Below are 23,467 nucleotides of genomic sequence, written 5' to 3' on the forward strand. Positions count from 1 at the left end.
TAGACAGAGAGAGATAAAGGAGTCCTCCGCTCTCTAGGTGTAGACAACTCAGCCTGCTGGTCAAAAAAAAAAAAAAAAACAGAGGAGCAGGAGACTCATTGAAATTATTGGTTGCTTTGAGCAAACAACTCATTGTGCTTCAGTAGTAAAACTCACAGAGAATGGTTAACAAAAATGCTTAAACTAAAGTGGTGCACTTGGCAATCTTCGTATTGAAATAACGAACAAGTTAAATAGACGGAATCCTTTATTTCATAAACTGATATAAGACGTGGGTAATTAGTTTCACCAGTTCCAGCCAAGCATCACAAGCAATCTTAAAAACAATTTTTTTTAAAAAAAATCCCCTAGAATCTTATTTTTAATAAAAAGTCTTTCAAGGTCTGTCGGATACATATCTGGTTGTATGTTATCCAACAGAGTTTGAGAAGATCCTCTGAATGGAGTGCATATTCCCCAGCCCTGTCCTTTTGTTCTGTGCTGATTAGATTGAGAGCCCCCTTCTCTAGCCAAACCAGCCATGGGCATCTTCTTAATCCCTCAGGGGACGACTGGCAGGGATGAGGAGAGACCTCTGAACTCCCAGGCTGACACTTGCTACCTCAACATTTCAACTTATTGAAAATGCTAACGAGCCGTGTACAGCAGCAACAAAAGTGCTATTATGAGAAGGCATTTCTATTCATTTTGCTTTGCTGATTTGCCTCTGACAAGTTTGAGGTATTTGTTGAGTTTGATGAATGCTAATCCTGTACATTTCAAACCCCTATCTGAAAACAAGAAGCATGCCAAACAATATGACAGAAGATATTTTCTTTTAGTTTCAGAATATGAACGTGATGCACAGCCAGTCTGTTCTGACTAGAACTTCATTTACCAGCCCTTTCTGCCTGTCGTTCTCCCTCTGATAACAGTTTTAATATATATGTGTTTATTGTTTCACATTAAAAATGCTCCATCAGAAGAAGCTTATTACCTTAGATTTAATTAATTTATTTATTTTTTAAACACTTTTCTTAAGTTGCTAGCTACCACTGTAGCAATATGCAGGAATGCTTATTTAAAATACTAATTTAAGGGTACTCAAACTACCTTTCAGTAATATGCATGAACATAAGGTTAAAGGGAATTAAATCCTAAATGTGATTTAAAAACACAACAGTCAAATAGACAGCATTTTATACTAAGAAATCTGTCACTGTAACTTTAACTATAAATGTTCATATACTGTATCTTGAAGATTCTTTTTTAAGATAATGTATTTAGTTAAATTAATTCACTTTTAAATAGCAATGACCTTAAATGACAATCACACTTTCTTAGATTTTTTGCAGTTAATATACAAGTGGCATAATCACAAAAATAAATCTTGTAAAGTTACTTGTTTGTCTGCTATAGACAGAAGATTTAATCTGACAACTTAAATGCTGTTTTTACATGAAAGTACATGAAAGGAAGTACAGTTAAAATATTTATATTCAAAATATTGGGTGTTATTCTTTAAGGACATTATTTTTACAGCAACAGAATAATAATAATAATAATAATAAAACAATGATAGGTTTGCTCATTGGAAATATCCAAGTTCCCTGTAAACCCTGCTGATACATGAATGAAATACCTTTCAAACCACTGGGATTTCTCTCCTAGACACCCATCCCTTCTGCTTGAATCTCTCTACACTTCCCTTTAATGTAGAGGGTATTAAGTAAAGCTGCTTATTAATTACAAAGAAACACCAGCAAAGCAAGCAGCATCCAAAGACAGAACACACAAGAACAGTCTACTTTACCCTCATGATTAGAAGCATTCGAGTATCTGTACACCTTGTTTGAACAATTCTTCTTCACATACTCAATACGTACTGCTCCCATATGCACCAAGTTACCAACCAAGCTTCTATAACCTTGCAATCTAAACACATTCTTACAACATAATAATATTGTAGTACCTCTTTAATATTCATTGGAATATATATAGATATATATATAAACTTTTTAACTTTGTGTCCAGCATCCAGATGTAAGTTAATGCCACTTAAGAACTGAATGAAAACATTTTATCTATCTATCTATCTATCTATCTATCTATCTATCTATCTATCTATATATATATATATATATATATATATATATATATATATATATATATATCTATATCTATATCTATATATATCTATATATATCTATATATCTATATATCTATATATATATATATATATATATATATAAAATTATAAATGATTAATAAGATATTTAAGGTAACAAACCTCTGAGTGGTTGTATTGTTCCTCTCCGGTATACATTGCTCTAATCGAATGAACTTCAGTTGTATTAATTTAAAGAACATAAAAACCTCCTAGTGGCTTGTAGCAGGAACCAATTAGTCCTTTATAGCTTTCTTTATAGTGGGCTGGGTATATATTTCCTTTCACATTGTACACCTTTCATCGCCATTTTGCCGTACAAAAATAAACAGGAACAAACCCCCTCTTCTTTAGATTTGAACACACTGTGGTATATTAGGACCATTTTAGAAAGGTTTTCAGTTCAGAAAATCTAATATTCCTCAAACAGACGCAATGAGATGTTTTCTGACCTATAATCTGACAAATTGCCAATCCTCGTTTGTGATTACAGTACTGTGTGTAAGGTCTAGTGTGGTATTATGTAATATAATTTGCTTTCTTGCTTGCACTGTGATTGTTTGTATTTACTAGTGCTGATAAATACGAGGCAATCAATTAGTTACTGGAGATGTTACATAGAACCACTTTGACATCCAGACAGTAAAATAATAAAATGCATCCACTGTATTTGTGTTTTGTACCAGGATGTTAGACTCTGTTTACATACAGTGTTCTTCCAAGGGGAGCACTGTGATACGATTAAAGGGGCAGAATTAGTAAATCACGAGTGGAAGTCTCAAACGCATTAGAACCATGGTAACGCTGCCTGTCCTTCAGATAGAACATCAGTGGAACTTTACAACATGTGCGATAATACTGAGCTTCTGGGGGTAGTCATTTCCACTTTTCAAGTCTTATTAGTTGCAAACAATATTCACCTTTTGACTGTTTAACATCTAATATTTCAAAGATATTTTGTAAATATATAACCACAGTAATGAAATTTTGTTGAAATAAACGCAGCAGCAATTGGTATGACTCTCTGTGTTTAAGGGTCTGATTGCAGTATACAGCTCCACAATGTCAATGTGCCCGGGTGATGTAGGCCCAACATCCGGCAACAATACAACCCTTAGCCCTTGCTAATAATGCTACAGTTTCAGCAGTGGAAAGTTTTTATTTTCATGTAAAATATTTTTATAGTTGAAAGCGAAGTACTTTTGTAGTTGGTTGGTCAAAGAATGATGTGCTTGTTTTATGGCTAATCACTGCACGAGAAAATGCAGTGCACTTTAATAATATAGCTGGACAAGAAGAGCAAATCTCAGGTAAAATAATCTTTCTCACCCCATAGAGAAAGTTGTTTGTTTTACTTGACTAAGCCTTAGTAGTAGTAAAGCCTCATTCTCTAAACAAAGCAAGTTTATGAAAAAACACTACCATGTGAACCAGACAATGTGTATTTAAATCCATTCAACACTTTAATGTATTAGGTTCAGGTCTAAATGATGTGAATGCATTTTGTTTTTTAGGCTGATATATACAGTAACTGTCACACCTTACAGATAAGCCGATCTTAAACATATGTTAAAATGTACCACCAAAACAGCACTTGCATCCATTCAAACCAATTCAATGCAGCAAATAAAATGCAACTTTTTTTTTTCTTTTTTTTTTGCAAGTCACAAAAGCTTATTCAGCTCCGTGGGGGGACCTTAAATACACATTTTAACAAGAATTCCCTCTGAAAATCTTGCTTTTTTCAGTACTGAAAATAGTATGTGGGAAAACAGACAGACTCACCGATGGAGACATAGGTCCATTCTGAAGGTACGGATCAGGCAGCATCAGGAACGGATATCCAGAATACGCAGGTCCTTTATACATTCCCCCATCTTGACGTTTTGACACTTTAGAAATACAACAGAAAGTCAACATATGTACAATAATGCGCTTAAAAAATGGACCTTCAGAACAATTTGTTGCATTTGACTATATGTCATATTATTTTAATGTTAAACATGCGTTATCATTTTTATTTTTACTGGCGACATCTGTGTGTTTCACATCCATTGGCACATACCTGTTTATTAAAAGTAAAACATGCGCGCACACACACACACAAAACAGCCGCTCTGGTGCTCTTGTTTCGAGGTGTATTTGGATCCTAACTTGGGAAAGTTAAACAAGGTGTACTCAACAAGTCAAGTGTCTCCCTGTCACTCAGAGGGCGGAACCACATTTAATAAACTGTGCTCTGTGTGGTACTGAGCGGGCCAGAACAAAGCAAGACTCCTCCACCATTCTCCTTCCCTCTGGCACTGCAGAACACCAGTAACTTCTGCTTGGTTAGTTGCTTTTTATTAGTATGTCTTTTGTTTTGGTCTTTCTCTATGTAGCACTGTTTGTGGTTTATTTGTACCAGTTGTGGTGGTGGATTTTCAGCGCACACTCCTATTTATATAAAATGATAGAGCTTAGTAGGTGAAAATAAAAAAAATGTACAATTAAAGAAAATAGCAGTCATTGCAGCTATGCGTATCTGTTAATCACGGTGGAAAGATTGAAAACAGAGTTCCTTTATCATGACAAGACCACTGACCGCCCCCCCCCCCCCCCAGACATCCCATTGAACCCTAGAGTAAAGCATTTGACCTATTATTGCTAGATTGTGTATCCTAGCACCATGTCTATCCTAGTATACACTATGAATCAAATGCAAGCACAATTGTGAAAAAGCATTAACATTTAGTAATAATAATAATAATAATAATAATAATAATAATAATAATAATAACAAAATAGTTCGAGTAATCTAAATGGCTTTAATATTTTTCAATTTAAATTCTTAATCAAATAAATTCCTTTTCACAAGTCCATGGCAATACCTGGGTATACAGTACTTAGGCATGCTAACCCTTTCTAGTTTTAGTCACATGTGACCTTAAAGTCTTGATTTTAAATCATTTGTTATTCCCAACTGTTTACTTGACAATATCAGTATTCATAATCGTGTAGCCGGGTTGCAGCGGCGCTGGCCCGCTGGAAAGCGAGTCCTGAAAACCACTGCATTTACCGAAGCCTACTGTATGTGTGTGATACGCATCCTAACAACACCTGTATGAAAGAAAAGTGTTGCAGACTCACGGTCTTCCAGGTGATCCCGGGCAAGTTTGTCTGTGTAGGCTCTCTCTTCTTCTGCATGTGCACGCCGGATTGCCTGTGAAATCCGGGCGGATAATAAAACTTTTTTTTAATGAAAACATCGGTACAAACTTTAACAAGGAAGAGAGATGAAAGAAGGCAATCTCATCAAATTAAAAACGATAACAGCGCAGAAATGATTCCTCACCCCATGGTCCGCTACAGCACCGGCATTCTGACTGATCTCGGATTCATTCACCAAAGAAGACTTAAGATCTGCCAAGTCCCTCTCGGTTAACGCGTTTTCTTGGATTTTTTCCTCTTGCTCCCCTTCATCTTTGAAGGCAATCATTTCATCGTTAGCTCCCAGATCATCTCCTCCACCACTATTTAACTGTGGCATTTTTGCTAAGAAACAAATACAATAGCTTGCTTTTGAAGAAAGCCTGACACCGAAACTTTTGGGTCTTTTTTCTCTTAATGCACACAGATCAGGCAAACGAAAAAATAAAATAACAAAATAAAGAAAAACAAACCTAAAGTTGTTAAGCTCAGAAGTGGCTCCGCACAGTGAAAGTAACGCAGCACAGCAGCAACAAATAATACATTTGCGCTGCGAGACAAGGCGAGAGCTCCAAACATCAAAGAGCACCGCCTGGTGATTGACAGATTCAATGACTTTGTTGGGGGTTGTACAATTGTTCCAGCAAAGGTTCTGCTCTTAAAGAGACACCGCTTCTTTTTTCAGTTTTTTTTTTTGCTCGTAGTTTGTAATATTCATGAGTTTAAAAACTTCCAAGAAGTATGCAAACCGCTAATGCTGGATTTGTGAATTGCAACAACAAATTAAGAGTCCTGGACCCGTTTTGAAATAGTCTTTGATTCAAAGTTGCAGATTTTGCAGTTTTAAAAAAGGTAACATGTGCAGTCTATCAATGTGTTGGATTCAATTTAACTCAGAAGGCTCTTTGCCACTATGACAACACTCCATTTGATTATTATTATTATTTTATAGATTGCATCAATCTCAAACCGAAAAAAAGAGATATATTTTATTTATTTATTCTGCTTGCCTTTAACATTAACGTTAGTCTTGCAGAACTCGAGTCTTTCCATTGTTATTTTTTTAATATTATCATTATTATTATTATTTTTATAATATCTTTACATGTAAATAGTGGCGAACAGGCACAAAAGGGCACATTTACATTGGGTTGACATTATAAAGCTGACGTCTGTTGGCCAGCACATTTACTGTTATTACAGGCCAATGCTGACTTCAAAGAACGGTTACAACGTTCGTGCGTGAGTGCGTGGAGGACCATCCCCTCTACCCTTTGACCACTCCTGAGCCATTGAAACAAAACGTGCCGTAACAAAACATTATCATCATCAACAACAACAACAACAACAACAACAATAATAATAATAATAATAATAATAATAATAATAATAATAATAATAATAATAATAATAATAATAATAATTAGTTGCTTTTAAATGAATGGTTAGGTCAGCCTTTAGTATTTTACAATTTGAGTTCTGTCCTTAACTTCGTTGTGTTTGTTTGAGACCCAGAGGCTGGCTGTCTAAAGTGAACAGTAATGGTGGTTTCTATTCTAGTCGACATTACTGTAAGTTTCCATTTAAAAACGGTTGTGCTCTTTCATTGTATCTATCATTCGGTTGCCCTGAATTAAAATGACAAGTCACAGCTGGTAAATAAAATGAAATGCAAACAGAAAATGTGTCGAATATTTGCATACAGCCGAATATTTATACACTATCGTTTCATGCAGATCAATACAAAGATTACAACTAGGACATGAATATATGCAAATCTAAATTATAAATGAGTTTTTTAAACTGCTTGTTGATTCGTCTTCATTAAATATAGACAGCTGTTTACCCATGTTCTTTCTTTCTTTCTTTCTTTCTTTCTTTCTTTCTTTCTTTCTTTCGATCGTCTTCAGTTTACTTTACATTATAATCATATATATTTGCGAATGTGTTGGCCAACTGTATTTTTTTTCTTTTCTTTTTCTGGTGTTTAATTATTTAATTGAGTTATTTTAATGTATTAATTTCTATTATCTGAGTCTGACTGGATCTTCTGTTTTGACTGCATGACTCATTCTTTCACTCAGCCTTATGTCTTTATCTCTTATCTGTTTCAGTAATTGCAGACATGACGTAAGATTTCAGTAAATTATTACTTTCTGTTTTGCCTTAGGGACAGGAAACTCAAAAAATAACCTTTTCAGATGCCGCCAACACCAGCAACTACTTATTTGGAATCAAGTGTATTTAATGGGCACCATTCCCACTGGCAAGCGTTTTAATCCCCTCCGCTTGTTTACTGTTTAAAATGTAAACTTTAAATCATCATGCTTTAAAATAACCATTAAAGAATGGTTATATTGCAGAATAATGGCGACACAGGTAGCTTTAAACACAGACTCTGCTCTTTTCAATAGGAACAATTCAAACTACATATTTATCATAACCATACTCTACAGAATATGTTTTTTTTTCAATAAATGTCTGAATTTATGGGAATAAATATTGTAAACTGGCAAATTTTACTGTAATAGTTAGAACTTACTGTAAAACTGCAGCATTTCATGTAGTTTTACATTTCTGTAAAAGAAAAAAATAAATATTTTTTCGCAAATTATATATACAGTATAATCATAATGATATTTATCAGAAATGTCCTCAATCATCAGATATTACCAGACTAATTGTGTTTTATTATAAACAAAAAAAAATTACAATAAGTTATACAACTACTGGTATTTAAAAAAAAGAAAAAAAAAGAAAAAGATTAACAAGCATTTTTTTCTGCCATGAGAGATGCTGAAGAAACTAGCACAAACTTGTGTCCATCATAAAGTGAAAGGTAAGTGATGCCTTGAATGAATAGATTACATATAATAAAAATAATAAAAAATATTAACAAATATATGCACACCCTGTACATACAGCCATAGACAAAGTTATTATTTTTTTTATACATATCTTGCATTGCTTATTATGGTATTCCTGCTATTCAAACGCTTACAGAAATAACAATCCACACACTAGAAGTTTATTCTGTTAACTCAGATACACATACCTGTGTTAGAGGCTACAATACAAGAGTGTTCTACAAAACATTACAGTATAAAAGTGACTTATTTGAATGTATTTGCTCTTTTAAAGCTGTGCTTCCGATAAATACTGTATTTCTCCCACAGCCCCCTTCTGAATGTTCTTGAACAGTACTGTACACAGTGTTTCTCATATTAGCCACATGGTTACAGCAATGCTTTCAAGAATTCCTAATTACATACAAGTGACTACTTAATTAATATATATATATATATATATATATATATATATATATATATATATATATATATATATATATATATATATATATATTCCAGCCCTAATAATAATTTAAACAAACTCTTCAAAACAAGAAAAGCTATTTGTAAAACAATATTTATAAAAAGAAAAATAACTTGGGAGTGAAAGATAATCTCATTATTTTTATGAGTTTCTATACAGTACCATGTCAACCTCAGATTAAACAGATAATTTATCCCATATTCTGTCTGACTGGCTCAAATAACTATAAGACAGGGCTAAAGCATTATCACTATATATAGTGGGGCTTTAAAATATCCAGGAGTGTATTTATTTCATGATAACTTACTCCTGTGGTTATATTATGGCTGATATACAATGACAGTGCCAGTATACAATATTGCTGTTACCTATAATTGCTACAATAAACACTGCTAACAGTTCAGTTAGAGTATATGTTTTGACAATAATGTTTCAGTTCCTTTTTTTCCTGGGCTATCCTGCAATTTATTGAAGTTAACAATGTATTATTATAACTTTAGAATGTCATTTAGCCTTGACTGTTACCAGAGGCAAGGCAGTTGAGTAGTATTATTAATTTAGTGAACCACACGTGTACGAGATGGAAATGTAACCCTTAGAATATTGGGGTTACAAAAAAATGACTTATTTTTCTCTGAATAAATATCCAGCCAAACCAAATATAATAACAATCAGCCCCATTTTACAGTTTAAAATGACCTTCCAGATGCACATTATATTAAGTAGTTATAGAACTACTCCATTGATGTTCATTGATTGTTATTTATACCACAGTGTACCAAAAGGGTGGCTGAATAGAAAATCAAAACTCAGTAACGTTCAAAATATTTCTTTAAAGCATCTCATTTTTTAAAAATCTTTTGACACATTTTTCAAAGTTTCTGTTTTATGCTCATGCTACATCGCATGTGTCTGCTGCAGGAGAATTGTGACTGAAGTTCTTCTCACTGAATAACCCAAGCTATACTCTGAGAGAGCTGAGCCACATGTGTGGTGAGACTCTGCATTTCATTGAAGGAAATAGCTCCTAACTCAAGCCTTTCAAACATGTTTTATTATTATTATTATTATTATTATTATTATTATTATTATTATTATTATTATTATTATAGCTCTGATAGGCTCATTCCCTCAGACAGCAAACTGTTTTTCTGGAGCAATACCAGGAATACCATGCAGAAGTAAAGCAGAGGAATATGTGTATACTGTATACTTATTACAAATAAATGCTAAAAGGGGAGGAGCACTATTTAAGTGGAAAAGTATTAATCTGATAAGAATTTGGATATGTGGGGCTTATTAAAATAAGTTCAATCATTGTACCAGAGCAACAATACATTTTGATTCTCTGTATGTTTTTTGATTGTATTTTGATTCCAGGATTGGTACTCAAATATGATATTTTTGATACATTGTATTTTGAACAAATGACAGGCGAAGTCACCTGGCACCATACTTATTGAAAGAAGAATGTCTAGGAAGTCCCTGTGGTTGTAAATCTCATCCCCAATACATGTTTTTAAACAGGGGCTGATAGTTAGGGCAGGCACACCTATGAACAGGAGCATGTCACAACTGGTTATTATAGGACATCAAAGTCGTAATGTTTCCTCTTCTTTTTAAATACAGTAAAAGCTGTTATAGACTTCCAGACCCATGCAATCCAACTTTAACATTCCCATTGTCATTCAAATGCTGTCCTTTAACATATGACAATATCTGTTAACACCTTTAAAGCATGTTTACAGATGCCTAGCAAGGGATACTTAAAATAAAGTATTGGCATAATAGCATTAGGAATTCCTAAACTAGATTGGGGGTGATATACCCTGAGAGGACAGAGAGTTTATCTTGCCTAGTGATGTTAGGAACAGGACCTGCTGAGCTGCACTGTTTGCCTGTGTCACTGGAGTAGAATGGTTCCACTATTCCGAACAGTACTGGAAGTCAAGTCCTCATTGGAACCTATAGCAGCAACTGCACTGTGTAGGTCTTACACTCAGAATGGCAACAAAGAAGCAGTCTAAAGGTTTGAACCACAACAGGTTTAATGGTTTATAGTATAGTGCATATACATTTGGGGCCTTTTATTACAATCCTGGTTGTCTCTGAAGTCGTTTTTTACTTGACATGTTCATATAAGAATAAAGCCAGTGTGCTTTATTTCCAGAATGCTGAACCAATGCAATAGTGTTGAGAAGCTCCCTGTGTGGTTTGTTCACAACACACAGAGAAGCTTGTGAGTGGGCCCGTGAGCCTATCAGAGCTGGCTCTCCTTCAGCTGCAGCTCATTTTGTACTTCTTGATACTAATTGTATCCTATGTGGGTTTGCATGAGAAGAAAGCCTTTAACTGAGATTATTCTGCCCTCCCAGATGGAGATTAAACCTTGGCAATAAATTGAAAACCTGTTGTAATCTGTGATCCAGGAAACAAAGGTCCTCGTTAATGCAGAGACTGCGAGAGCCTTTGAAGTTGAGCCAAGTCATTCACTCCTAGCTCCTTCTACACAAAAAAAATTCACAAAAACATCATCTCTCCTTCCTTTGCCTCAGGCAACTGTGGTTAAGTGTGCTTGCTATTTTTAAAGACACGCTATGTTGAAAACATACTGTATTCAAAAGGGTGCGGTGCGTTGCAGGTTAATTCAGTAGGAAGAACAGTGTTTGTCTAGTCTAGTGTGCATTTTTACCATTCAACGAGCTGCTTTTATGTTCAACTAAATCTCGTCATAGTTTGTGTGTGTGTGTTGAATGCAAGATGAAATGATGCATGTTGTTTTTTAATTGCTGCTCTTTTTATCCATGTACACAAAGCCAGGTACAACCCTCCCACAGAGACCCCTGCTGGAGAGGTAGGGGATTGATAGATGAGTGTCTTCTTGCCAGCAGTAGCACTAACCATCACATCTATTTCATTTTATTTTTGACATGTATGGATGGAAATCCACACTGTTCACTAAAAATAACTCTAAATGTCATTTTTAATTCAATATAATAATCTTTTTTGAAAACTCCTTTAGCACTTGGTTGCTCATGTTTTTAACTTTTACCAGGTGTCTGGAACAAGTTCAACTTGATATGAATAAAGCTCATCCTGGTAGGAGGGGTACAGATGAGCTGAATTGCTTAGGTTTGGCGGGTGAAGAAAAGCGCTTGCCTTGGCAGCACCAGGATCGGAGGTCACAGGTTAATCTTCAGTCCTCCTGATCTGTGAGTGGGATGCAGTTCAGACTGGCTTGAAAAACATATGATACAAAAATAGTTAAATAAAAAATAAATAAATATGTCTTGGATTTAGTTTTTTCACTGCATGTCTTTGATCATTCATCAGACATTTAGATTATTTTATTAACGGTCTTTGAAGGTGCAATAAAAGTTGGTTGCATTTGTGTTTGCTGTTGGAACTAAATTGAATAATAACTCCCTTTGAAATACTAAAGTAATTTTACTTTAAGGTTTTTGAAAGATGTTTATATTTCTCTTTTGACTGTATCAGTTGTGTTTTGAGTTATCCAATAGAAATCTAGTTGAGAGCGTGCATTAATAGGCATTGATTCATTACTTTCTAATCTTTCTGGACCCCTCACAGACTTTCTGCCAGCTTTCCCCCCTCCCTTCCTCCTCCTCCTCCTCCTCCTTCTCCTCCTCCTCCTCCTCCTCCTCCTCTCCCAGCCAGCCCCTGTGTTTACTACAGAGTCAGTTCAGAGGAATACCAGGCAGCATCTCCACAGAACAAACGGCTCTGTCTGAGAAAGAATAATCATCAGAGCCAGTCCAAAACAAATGAACAAACAGCCAGATAAAAACATCTTTGATAAACCGAACATCGCTGACCTGTTAAGTGTTGGGGTGTAGAGTAAATAATTGATAAGGACTGTTTGTATTAAAACAACATAGTGATAGCCAATTAGATTAAAACATTTGTAGAAGCACTGCAGTAAAACCTACATTAAAGTTCAGTTAAACTAAGCGATCGTCCGATCTTATTAACTGTAATCCCAGATCATGTTTCTGGTTAGCAATACAGTAAAAACACTTTGATGAGTAGTCATTTGTCTTCAGCAGCCAATTGAGTTCTGTCCCCTTTTCTGTCTGTCTGACTCAGTGATGTCAGCAATTGTCTCAAGGGGGTTGTGTCCCCCTTCTGGTGGACTAGGATCTATTTTTCTACAAAAGTCCACAACAATCCACTTTGGGCTGCGCTGAAATAGCAAGACCCTCAGCATTAAGAATTAAGCACAATTTAGTAGGAAGCTGTTTTAAAGTTTAATGCTGCCAAAAAGTGTTTAAAAATTCCTTCATGTTTTCAGGATCCATTAAGGCCATTAGATCAGGGTCAGTGCAAATAACATATTCATTGTATTTAAATTAAAGTTATTAAAGTGTGTTAATTGACATTGTGGAATGCTAATTCTTCAGATGTATAATATCTCATTAAGTTGAGGCGTTGAGTTTGGAACAATCATGTTTATCATCAGAAAGTTTAGATCAATTAACATTGCTATAAATAAGCATCAAAAGTCTCAGGATCTTTCTATACAATCAAGCTCTTGTTTTAAACATATATATCCTTTGAACCCTATATTTCAAATAATATCCTTCAATATTCATGGCTTTACTTTTAAGTGGACAGAATACATCTCATGCCAAGACATCTGCAACATCACAGACAGCCTCCTTAAGCTTACATAGAGTGAAACGACAAATCAAAAAGGTCTTCTCTCTGCTTACATAAACACTTCCAAATACTGCTTAATTAAGCAAGATTGCCTCATATGTATGTCATTAAATTGCTATTAAATCTTCAAAGTCACAATTGATTTGGTTTTAATTTGTTCTGCATTTGCCATTCCTTTATTTCCCCTCTCACTTTAAACAGCATTCAAGCTTCATAACGCATTTGGCTTTGTAACGTTTTGAAAAATGCAATGATTGTGTTTTTGGCACACAAGTTACTTCTAACTGTTTACAAAGCGTTTCCCATGCTTAGATTATGTACTGTACCTTGGTCTTTTGCAGACGCTTTGCCATACACCCCAGTGCTTTTGGATACTTTGCTATGCTCATACCCTGGTCTGCTTTTATAAGGGGGATGTTTTCATACTGTAGCTGACATCCCTTTATGATTCTTCCTGGCTGTTTCTGAAGCAGTGTCCCCATGGTCTTTAATGAAACAGCCTGCTTTCTGTTTGCTGGGTATTTGGGTGACGTAAGGAGATGAGGCTCGAGTAGTTACTGACACACTGTACCTCTCAGAAGCCTGCTCACATTGCTCCAGTCTCTGACCACAGCCACTGGTAGCTCAAGGCTGATCTCAGAGGCCCCCTTTGATTGCATTCCTTTGCGGTACCTTATATGGGCATGCCTGGAAGCCATGTGACAGGAAATCAGGGAGAAACAAGTTCAGTTTGAGCATGTGGTGGAACTCAGTGTGGCTTGAGCATATCTGAAGATCTTGGGAACTTGCTGAGGGTCACAGATACACTGGACTGCACTTTATGCAGCAATGGGAGACACATTTGTTCTAAATAAGTGACCACATCACAAGCCTATCTAACAATGTTCTGCTCTGTTCTTTTATTTATTTAACTATTGCAAAATTACAAATTACAATTTGTGGCTAAAGATCGGACACTATTATTGCAGAAGTATTAGGCAGAATCTGAATGTTCTTAACACATTATGTTTTGTGTTGGTCACGACACAAAACATAATGTGTTAAGAAGTAACTGTACAATGCCACTTTAATGTAGTTGTTACCCCCCCCCCCCCCCCACAAATTACACAGGGTTATCTAAGCATGTAGAGCTCCAAGTGTGTAGAGCTCTAAGTGTGTAGAGCTCAATGTCCTGGTTTTTATAAGGGCAAGACTAGACTTCACTGTCATGAGTTGGACCACTTGACACAAACTGACATAATCAATAAGTTGTGCTGCTGCTAGTCATTCTGTAAGAAAACAGGTCTACAGACATCCACAAGAAGAAATATATTTTAAAACTAGAATTTAAGCCTGGTTAAAGACATACTTTAGTCGAGGTGATGTACTTTAAAGATAAGACAAATGAAATAGGGTGATATCTTCAGCTCATTTATTATGAAGTATAAAACCACAGTATGTCTGACCAACTTGCACAAATAAATACAAGATTTTGAAATTTAAAAAGAAAGAAAGAAATCACCTTTGTTGAAATAAACATTTTTTTTTTTCTTGACTTGGTCTTGAATATGAACAGTAGTTTTCTACAGGGCTGCTGTAGTCTGGAATAGAACCACCCACAGGAACAGCAACGGAAGGTCTCATTAAAAACAGAATACAGGTTTTCTGTTTCGGAGGACATTTGGAAAACATAACCGTTTTTTTAAACCGAATGACCTACCCAGTACTTAGGCTTGTGGAATTTGAATTCTAAGAGCCCTCAGCACAAGCCCTTTCTAGTGGTTGGATGTCGGGTGGAGTTTTTAGCTTATGGTTGAGCAGGGATTCCAAGATAATTTATTCCAGTGGATGAGTGATGTGGCACTGGTGGAGGCTGCAGAGTTTCAGGATGCATCAGTGTTTGGAAAATAAATCGTGCAGAGATATTGCAAAACACTTCAGCTGGGTTTTGTTGAGTCCCTACTGAAATGTATTATGTTTTGATGGTGTTGATATTTCAAATCTCTGAATTACCTTTAGTAAGCGGGCATTCAAATGGCTCTCGATTGGTTTCTGACAAGCAGTTTAGGGGTGAGGGAATGTTAACTTCTTTTCAAATCTCTATTAAATATTTACTACCTCAATAATATATATATATATATATATATATATATATATATATATATATATATATATATATATATATATATATATATATATATATATATATATATTATATATAAAAATTACATGAATGAATCCAGTGATGTGTTGAACTGAGAAAAACAAGGTTTGTTACACGCAGTACGTTCTCCATAATAAGAAATGTCAAACTATTTCCCTCTTATACAAATACATTTTGTGATAAATGCATTCGTTTTAGGATCGTTTTATTTGTCCTTTTATATGGGGGTGTAAAAGTGATGAGTTTCTGTTGCAAGAATCTGCCCTGGGTTTCCATTTCCTATATGTGACATTAACATAATCAAACATACCTCCCTGTGAGCAATAATATCTAGCTGTGTTGACGAAAACAATGACTGTACAATTCCCAAACAGGCATGGTACATTTCCCAGATGCGTATCTCTAAAGAACCAAAACATCTATTTTAGTTTGAAATTAAACTAAATAAATGAAACAGACAGCCCAAGAAAGTAACAGAAAGCAAGGCATATATTCTCTCGCCTAACAATAGCTCCCTTCAAATAACTAAGAAGCTTGTTCTTAATTTAAAAATAGTCAATATTGTCTAAAGTAAATACCCATTAAATTAAGGGTTGCCAACTGGACTTTGTTTATGCAGAAATAAATATTATTTAACAATGAATTATGAACAAAACAGTATAAATGTGAACCTAAATATGTATCTTTCCTGTAGTTATGCTCTTTTTTTTTGCATCTCATAAACTAAACTTAAAAATAAAATGGGGTTAGGTGTTAAATTTGTAAAAAAAAAAAAAAAAAAAAAAAATCTCTTATAAGTGTGTGGGCTTGCTGGGTAGTTACAACGTTACCTTTGAGCTCAGTAAATCATAAAGGGAGGTGTAAAACCATTCTCAAGATCTGGGTTTGACTTCTGTTAAAGATGACAGTGTATGAAGGTGTGAACGGGTCCCGGCCTGTTTGCTAACTTGCACATGGCTTGATTTTGGTTTCATGCTGCTGCACAACAACTGCCTCGAAAGCTGTGAAGTTGCAGAAGTACCTTAAAACTAGAGGTGCTGTTTTCCTTTTCTGTGACCCTGCACCTTTCACTTCTCTACAAGCAGCCCTGTCTGTGTGATCATAGATTGAATCAGCCTGAGAATGCTTTGCAATACACAGGGGAACTACAGCGCGGCTTTTAAATGCTCAGCTCAAGCGGTGCTTTTTTTACACTGAAAGTAGGAAGAATTTGAAGATAGTTCTGTTACAGAGAAATGAAGGTAGATCTCCCTTTTGGGGTTGGGTATTCATAACTGGATTTTTCAATCACTCTGTCAAGGATGTATAATCAGTGTAGAGTAGTCTGATCACATGTTTTAAAAACTGTGAAAGGCTTACTGGTACATCCAGTGCTGCAGCTACTGTAGTCTTTAGGCAAAGGGATTGCATTTTAATTGAAAATGTTCAGATCAGGGCAGCCCCTAAGACAACAGCCAAACATCACCTTGAATTTTAGTATTGAGAAAAAAAAAAACCTATATGAACATCATTTAGATATTTTGTTTAACATCATGTAATCAAAGAAACTACAAAATTATATTGTAAAAGACTACTGGAAGCCATAATAGTAGTACAGTATTTCATTCCAATTTATGAAGCAAAATGTGTTAATTCTATAGGGTGATGCAAAACCTTTGGCCATCACTGTAGATCACATCAATACAGACCAAATGTCATCAACACAGTCAGTCCATACATCTGTTTGGGTTTACATTTGCACATATTGGATGAGTGGAGGCATGCTCCTGTAAGAACTGCTCGAAAACTTGACAGAAAAATCCTTGTTATCAGAAGTAATCTGAATTTCAAAAGCAGGCTGTTGTTGTATTGTTTACTCTGACGGAGTGCTGTGCCACTTTCAAAACAACAAAACAACAGTCATCAGGGAAGTACTTTCTTTTTCTTCTTTTTTTCTTTTTTTTTTTACCAGCTGCGGTTACAAAACCATTGGAAATAAAACAACGTGTGAAAACTCAAAACTCTAATTCTGTGGACTCTCACTTGCAATGTGGCGGTCAAGAAAGCGACCGCACATTAGTCTGTATTTGAGAGTGCTCCTGTGAGAGGAGATACAGCTGCGGGTTCAATGACTAAAAAACGGGGTCTAGCTATTCCTGTTCTAAATATGCCGGTTGGTTTCAGTTTGACTTGTCTAAAGGGGTTTGACTAAGGTTAGGACGGAGGTTGAACTGGTGGAAAAAAACGGCAATTTATAACCATACGGCAAGACTGCTTTAGAAGTAGCGGGGTTCCAAATAATATAGCGTTATGCATCCCTCTGTGTTGCTACAACTGTTTAAATAACGTAGCTGTAATTATTCTTTTCATTGTTAACATCTTGACAACTTTTTACACTTATAACTTTAAATTATTTTTTTAAATGGCCGCTCTAGTGCACAGGCATTTGCGATCTGTCCTCTAATCACCGCAGGATAATATAAAAAAACCCCATAACAACAAGTGCTCTAGGCTTTTCTGTTCCGTACCACATCATGCTGTGTTACCTGTTTGACAATATGGACAATATACCCTTACACTATCAGTGCACTAGAGCAGACATTTTGAAAAGAGCTTAAAGTTATAAGTGTAAAAAGTTGTCAGGATGTTAACAATGAAAATAAAAAATTACAGGTACGTTATTTAAACCGCTGTAGCAACATTTGCGGCCGTGTAACACTATATTTTTCCGAACCCCGCTACTTACTCTTTAAGATTAATTTAAGAGTAGAAAAAAAGTTTTTTTTAGCTAACATCTTATGCTTCACCGACTTTTAAAGGGAAAATGGTTTATATGAACAGAAATCCCAACAACCCATATGGTAATAATTTAGCAAAATATAGAAAAGCAGTGTTATGGTTATTAAGTGTATGCAATATATATATAAAGGAAGTAGAAAAAAAATCAAACCTCAGAAATGACACGTTTTTGTTTGTAGATTCCAGCAATTCAATCAAAGTTACTGTTTCAGTTTGTGCAAAAGAGAGGAAACCATTGTTCATTGTGCTCATAAGTCATCAGCATTCATAGGAATTATCACCACCCATTCTTGCATGCTGTTGCTAAAGCTCCCATCATCTCTAATGACAGAATGGAAATGTTGACTTGTGGAGCACAATATCACTACAGCAGGAGATTTGTTTTCCAAACTGTATGGATTGTGCAAAGGCTTGAATAGTAAACCTATTTGAAAATAATTCAAGCAGACAAACCTTTTGGCTACTGCCTTCAAAAGGATACTGACAACACAGTGAAGTATATTGACATCAGCAACAACAACAAAAACAAGTGCAATTAAAATGCAAGTTCTCCAGTTCTCTCCTTTCATATATAAACTCATTAAAAACACACACAAGAAAACTCTCATCTCCTGCTGCTGAACATTTCAAATCCAACAATTTTCAGTGTCAGGGTCCAGGACATTTCCGTTTGTAGTAAAGCTTATGTTTATTTATAGCTTGCCAGAAGAAACAAGGGATTGGATCTAGTAATCACTGTGTCTGCACTTCGTAAAACACACTATAAATCGCTATGATGTAACATCTTGTTAAACAAATGTATTCACTATTCATTCTCGTTTGAAATAAGTATTTTCTTAAAAAAAATATTTACTGAAGACAAATGCGTGTTTCTCTCAAGCTAATCAGCTTTGTAGAACAACTACTGTAGTTGGGCTAAAAATTGCAAAACCAAGTTTTAGATACCTCACAGTCCGCATCTGTCAGTTGATTGCACTCGAAGGGCAGCTGAAATATTTAACATGATAGAGACAAGTGTTTGCAGATTGTTGATGACCCAGGCAAAATACATTATTATTATTATTATTATTATTATTATTATTATTATTATTATTATTATTATTATTATTATTATTATTATTATTATTATAATAATAATAATAATAATAATAATAATAATAATAATAATAATAATAATGTGTTGGTATCACCTTAGCTCAAAGGGTGTAAATGACCATATTATTACATGGTAATAAATTGGTATTTACCAATGGTTACTGTGTAATAACATACTTGCCTTGTGAACATCTTGTTACATGGAGTATCTTCATGGTAACTCTATGGCACAGACTCAACCAGTCATTACCATGGGCGTGTCAGAACTGTTTGCAATTACCCAGTTGTTACTATGTTATAACACAAGTGAACAATTCTTATTTAAATGCAATCAGTTTATTTTCCTTTCTTGTATCTTCCTTTAAACTCTGTGAACCTTCATCTTGAGTTCTATTCTATCTAGATCTGTTGAAGACCTCATGGTTTCAATATTCACCAGCCAATGGGGATTTCTACCCAGTGGTCAAGAATAAATAAGGGGCTTTTTGTTGGTAAAATTGTGATGTGTAAGTGATGAAATAACTACATTTTTTTTTGCACAATGTTACCAGTAATCTTCACATGCATCAAAAAATCTGAGTAATTTATATAGCTACAAGATTGTTAAGATCTAATTTTAGTGCCCACTTAGTTATATAAAAAAAGTATATAAGTAAAGCTTTATGGTTCAGCAAACTTTATGTTTCAGCCCACATTTCTTTTAGGCTCAGTAATAATAATTCTTGCTTTATTACTCTGTGTCTGTTTCTTTTTAAGTAGAAACCAATAATATCAAAACAGTATATCTTAATTTTTTGATTCATTCCTGTTTTAATTTGATCTTTTATTTTCTAGAAATAGACAATTAATTAGTCATACAGGTAGTTTCATCAGATAAAAAAAATCTCTATTAAATGGCTTGGAAGATACATTCACAAAAAATTATATTTTATATATATATATATAATGTTATGTTAATTAAGACTGAAATAAATACTATGGTCTCTACAAAGCTTTAACTCATGAGTTTATGAAAGTTTTATAGTCATGAAAGTTTTGCTAACAAAACCAGCATCTGTTTTAGGAGTATCAAACTTACCTTAAATACCTTACTATAAAACAGACTTTTAAAAGTATTTACATAATTCATTGTTTAAAGGTTTTAAATCAGGCTTATACAAACCTACCAGTGCCCTTTGTTAGCATATATATTACAGAAAGGAAAACACACCCAATAAAGTTAACAAACCAGAAATAAACAACATAGCCATTTTATTTAAGTGCTTGTTTGTAGTCTTAAGCTGTTTGTAAATTTGTTTTAGAATCGTTTGCTTTTTCATTACAAAAAAAAAAAAGCGCTAATAACAATTTGGAATAAACAGCTTTGAGAATCTAACCCTCAGTGTTTCTGTGAAGAATAAACTTTGAGAATGGCTCCACACAACATCCTCTTATATCAAACAGTGCTTTAAAAAAACAATATAAACTAATAAACCCACCCTGAAACATCTGAAAAATGTTTCATGAACTGCAGCTTTTTGTTCAGATCTTTTCAAAGAGAAATGTATGGGTTAACCCAAAATGAATAAGAACCTGGTTGGATTAATTGTCCTGGAGTTGAAACAAGGATCAAGGGTCAAGCAATATTAAAATAAATCTGTTCCACATCTGTACTTTAAGAATTAAATGTTTAAATAAATCAACACACACACGCACGCACGCACTCACGCACGCACGCACGCACAGCATTATTAAAACCAGCTCTTCTGAAAGCATCCTTAGTGAGCTGTGTTGGACATGTGTGCTGGAAATGCTACTGCTTCCTACTGCTGTCCATTACAGAATTAGACAAAGCATGAAATGCAAATCGACTGGCAGGATCACCAGCAGCAGTGAGAACTCAGCTCAGGTCTGCTGCCCAGAATTTGCCTCTAATTCCTTTTGACTCAGCACACAGGCTGGGAGGGTGTTGCACAGCGAGTACAGCAACCATGTCTGCCAAAGGTATTAAGTAATAAGAATACCAGGAGAAACAGAAGCTCGGCAAATCAGCTTTTTGACTGGTAGGCAAAAGCACTTAGGCAGCATTACTGGGCCATTCAAGATAAGCACCCTCTGAGACACAACGCAGTCTACTTCGGATTTCAGCATTACCAAGCGAGCAGTAAAGGATGCTTATCTACCTTGTGGGTACACTGACATTCACAACACAGCAGCTGCACCTGTTTAGACCTTACATTTGATATCAAGCCTGAAGCTCTGGCTTATGAAGGAAAAAGTACCTGTTAAAACTTCCACCTGTTGATGTAATCAGACATCATTACAATAATCTGTAAACGGTAATTAAAAAAAAAAAAAAAAAAAAAAAAAAAAAAATTCTCTGGGCTTGGTTTAATAATTCAAAATGAAGTAAAGACTGTTTTTTAAGGACTGTGTTTTTAAAGCCAGTTCACGAAACCTTTATATATATTTATATTTATCTCATTCTTTACCTGGAGACAATGTTTATAGACATGCTTCAAATAACAGTCCTTAAAAAACAATCTTCCTTAAAACAATCCATAACGTTTGTGAATAAGGACCTTTTTCTCAAAAGAAACTTGTGTCGTCTTTTATTAAAGGAAGAAAAAGTCAACAAAACGACTCAGTAATGCTACTTAAAGAATATAAAAGGCAGTACATAAAGAAATACATTTTTGTTTCAGTGGAAAGGCAGCGGATGCTGTGTGTGTGTGTAATTTCATTTTTCAACAAGGGCAGATAATAAGCATATAATTATAGTTATACCGGTAGATATCTGCAACCTCAGTGCAATCACTTTGAAATGGATATATGAGATAAATGGTGTCTTTGCTCTTATCATTTTTTATGGCTTTACCGCACAGTGTGACATTAAAGTAATCCATAACAAATAAACTGCTGGCACATCATGAGAGCAAAATAAATGGCATGATAGCAACACCTCGCAGTCAGTTTGGGTAAATATTTATTAAAATCACGCTCTGATGGTTTTCAAAGTATTTATAGCATGTGTCTGTATATTTAGATTTTTTAATATGGTTAATACATGTGGAAACTCTATATAAACCATGTCCCACTCGTAAGTGGATTCTCACAGTGTCCATAACCCATTACACACCTAAGATAACTTTTGTAAAACTCTAACATTCCTTTAAAAGCATTCAAAGGTTGGTATTTCCGTTTTGAGAAGCTCACCATGGTAGGGTCAGATACTAACACATGACACACGGCTTTGGAGGGCAGCCATTTACTGTAGTGCCTCAACTGTGGTATATAACACTCAATACCCCCACTCCACACAACCCGCACCCTTCTTTACACTGCTCGTCCCCTGTAGAGAGTACACCTCTCCACTTGGTGCCTGAACTTTGCAACAGTATCAAGGAACGTGGAAACCCAATTGTTCACAGGTTATAACTTCGTTTATAATGATTGCAGGGTAAGCCAGACGATTGGCTCTGTGCAACCACCACACTGCTAAACAAAGTAACAGACGTTCTATGTCGTTATCCGTTAGTGCTTCAGCTTTATCTGGATGATGACCTTGTTTTAATTTCCCGTTCTCTGAGATACGAATGTACCAGCTTTACATGATTTTTTTTTAACGTATTCTCATTTTGTTGATCATTAATGAACATTTCTGTACTGTACTTTGAGCTAATATATATATATATATTTGGCATGTTATATTTTAAGGGACCCTAGTTTAGTTTCATAACAACTAGCTTACTAACATGTTAACAAACGCTGTGTATTTTTGTTAATGGTTAATTACTATATAGTGACCTATTTATAAACTAATAAGAAGCTATCAGCAAAACAGAACGTGTTCAGCAAACACCAGATCACTAGGGGAGATCACTATGATCATGTCATTGAAAAGGGGGAACATTTTAATGGCTTCTTTTAAAATGTTACTGTAGAAAGGGTTAGAAAACTAAATCAGGTTTTAGTTCATCATACCTTCTTTATTAGCTTATAAACAGGTTATTCTTCCATATTGTACATTATCTGATTTTATTTATTCTAAAATTACAAATTCTAGTTAATAATGTGTATTTCTTCATTGGTACCTTTCTCAGAAATATCTTCCAGACTATAAG

General features: G+C 34.9%; 1 protein-coding gene across 16 annotated transcripts in view; it reads right to left on the reverse strand.

Annotated features, from left to right (window-relative positions):
* Positions 1 to 5,939, reverse strand: part of LOC117413262 (transcription factor 7-like 2) — a 48,151-nt gene extending 42,212 nt beyond the window's left edge. For 5 of the 16 annotated variants that reach the window (XM_034022177.3, XM_034022186.3, XM_034022188.3 and 2 more), the window contains exons 1-3: positions 5,481 to 5,935; positions 5,276 to 5,348; positions 3,932 to 4,038 (exon numbers count right to left, since the gene is read on the reverse strand). In XM_034022177.3, coding sequence (XP_033878068.3) covers positions 3,932 to 4,038; positions 5,276 to 5,348; positions 5,481 to 5,675 — 375 coding nt within the window. In that variant the 5' untranslated portion in view covers positions 5,676 to 5,935. Of the gene's footprint in view, positions 1 to 3,931; positions 4,039 to 5,275; positions 5,349 to 5,480 lie in introns of all 16 variants that reach the window. The other 11 variants (XM_034022175.3, XM_034022180.3, XM_034022184.3 and 8 more) reach the window with 5 other exon arrangements.
* Between the last annotated feature and the right edge of the window lie 17,528 nt (positions 5,940 to 23,467).

The sequence above is a fragment of the Acipenser ruthenus genome, chromosome 23 (genome assembly GCF_902713425.1).
Source record: "Acipenser ruthenus chromosome 23, fAciRut3.2 maternal haplotype, whole genome shotgun sequence".
In the NCBI taxonomy this organism is placed as follows: Eukaryota; Metazoa; Chordata; class Actinopteri; order Acipenseriformes; family Acipenseridae; genus Acipenser; species Acipenser ruthenus.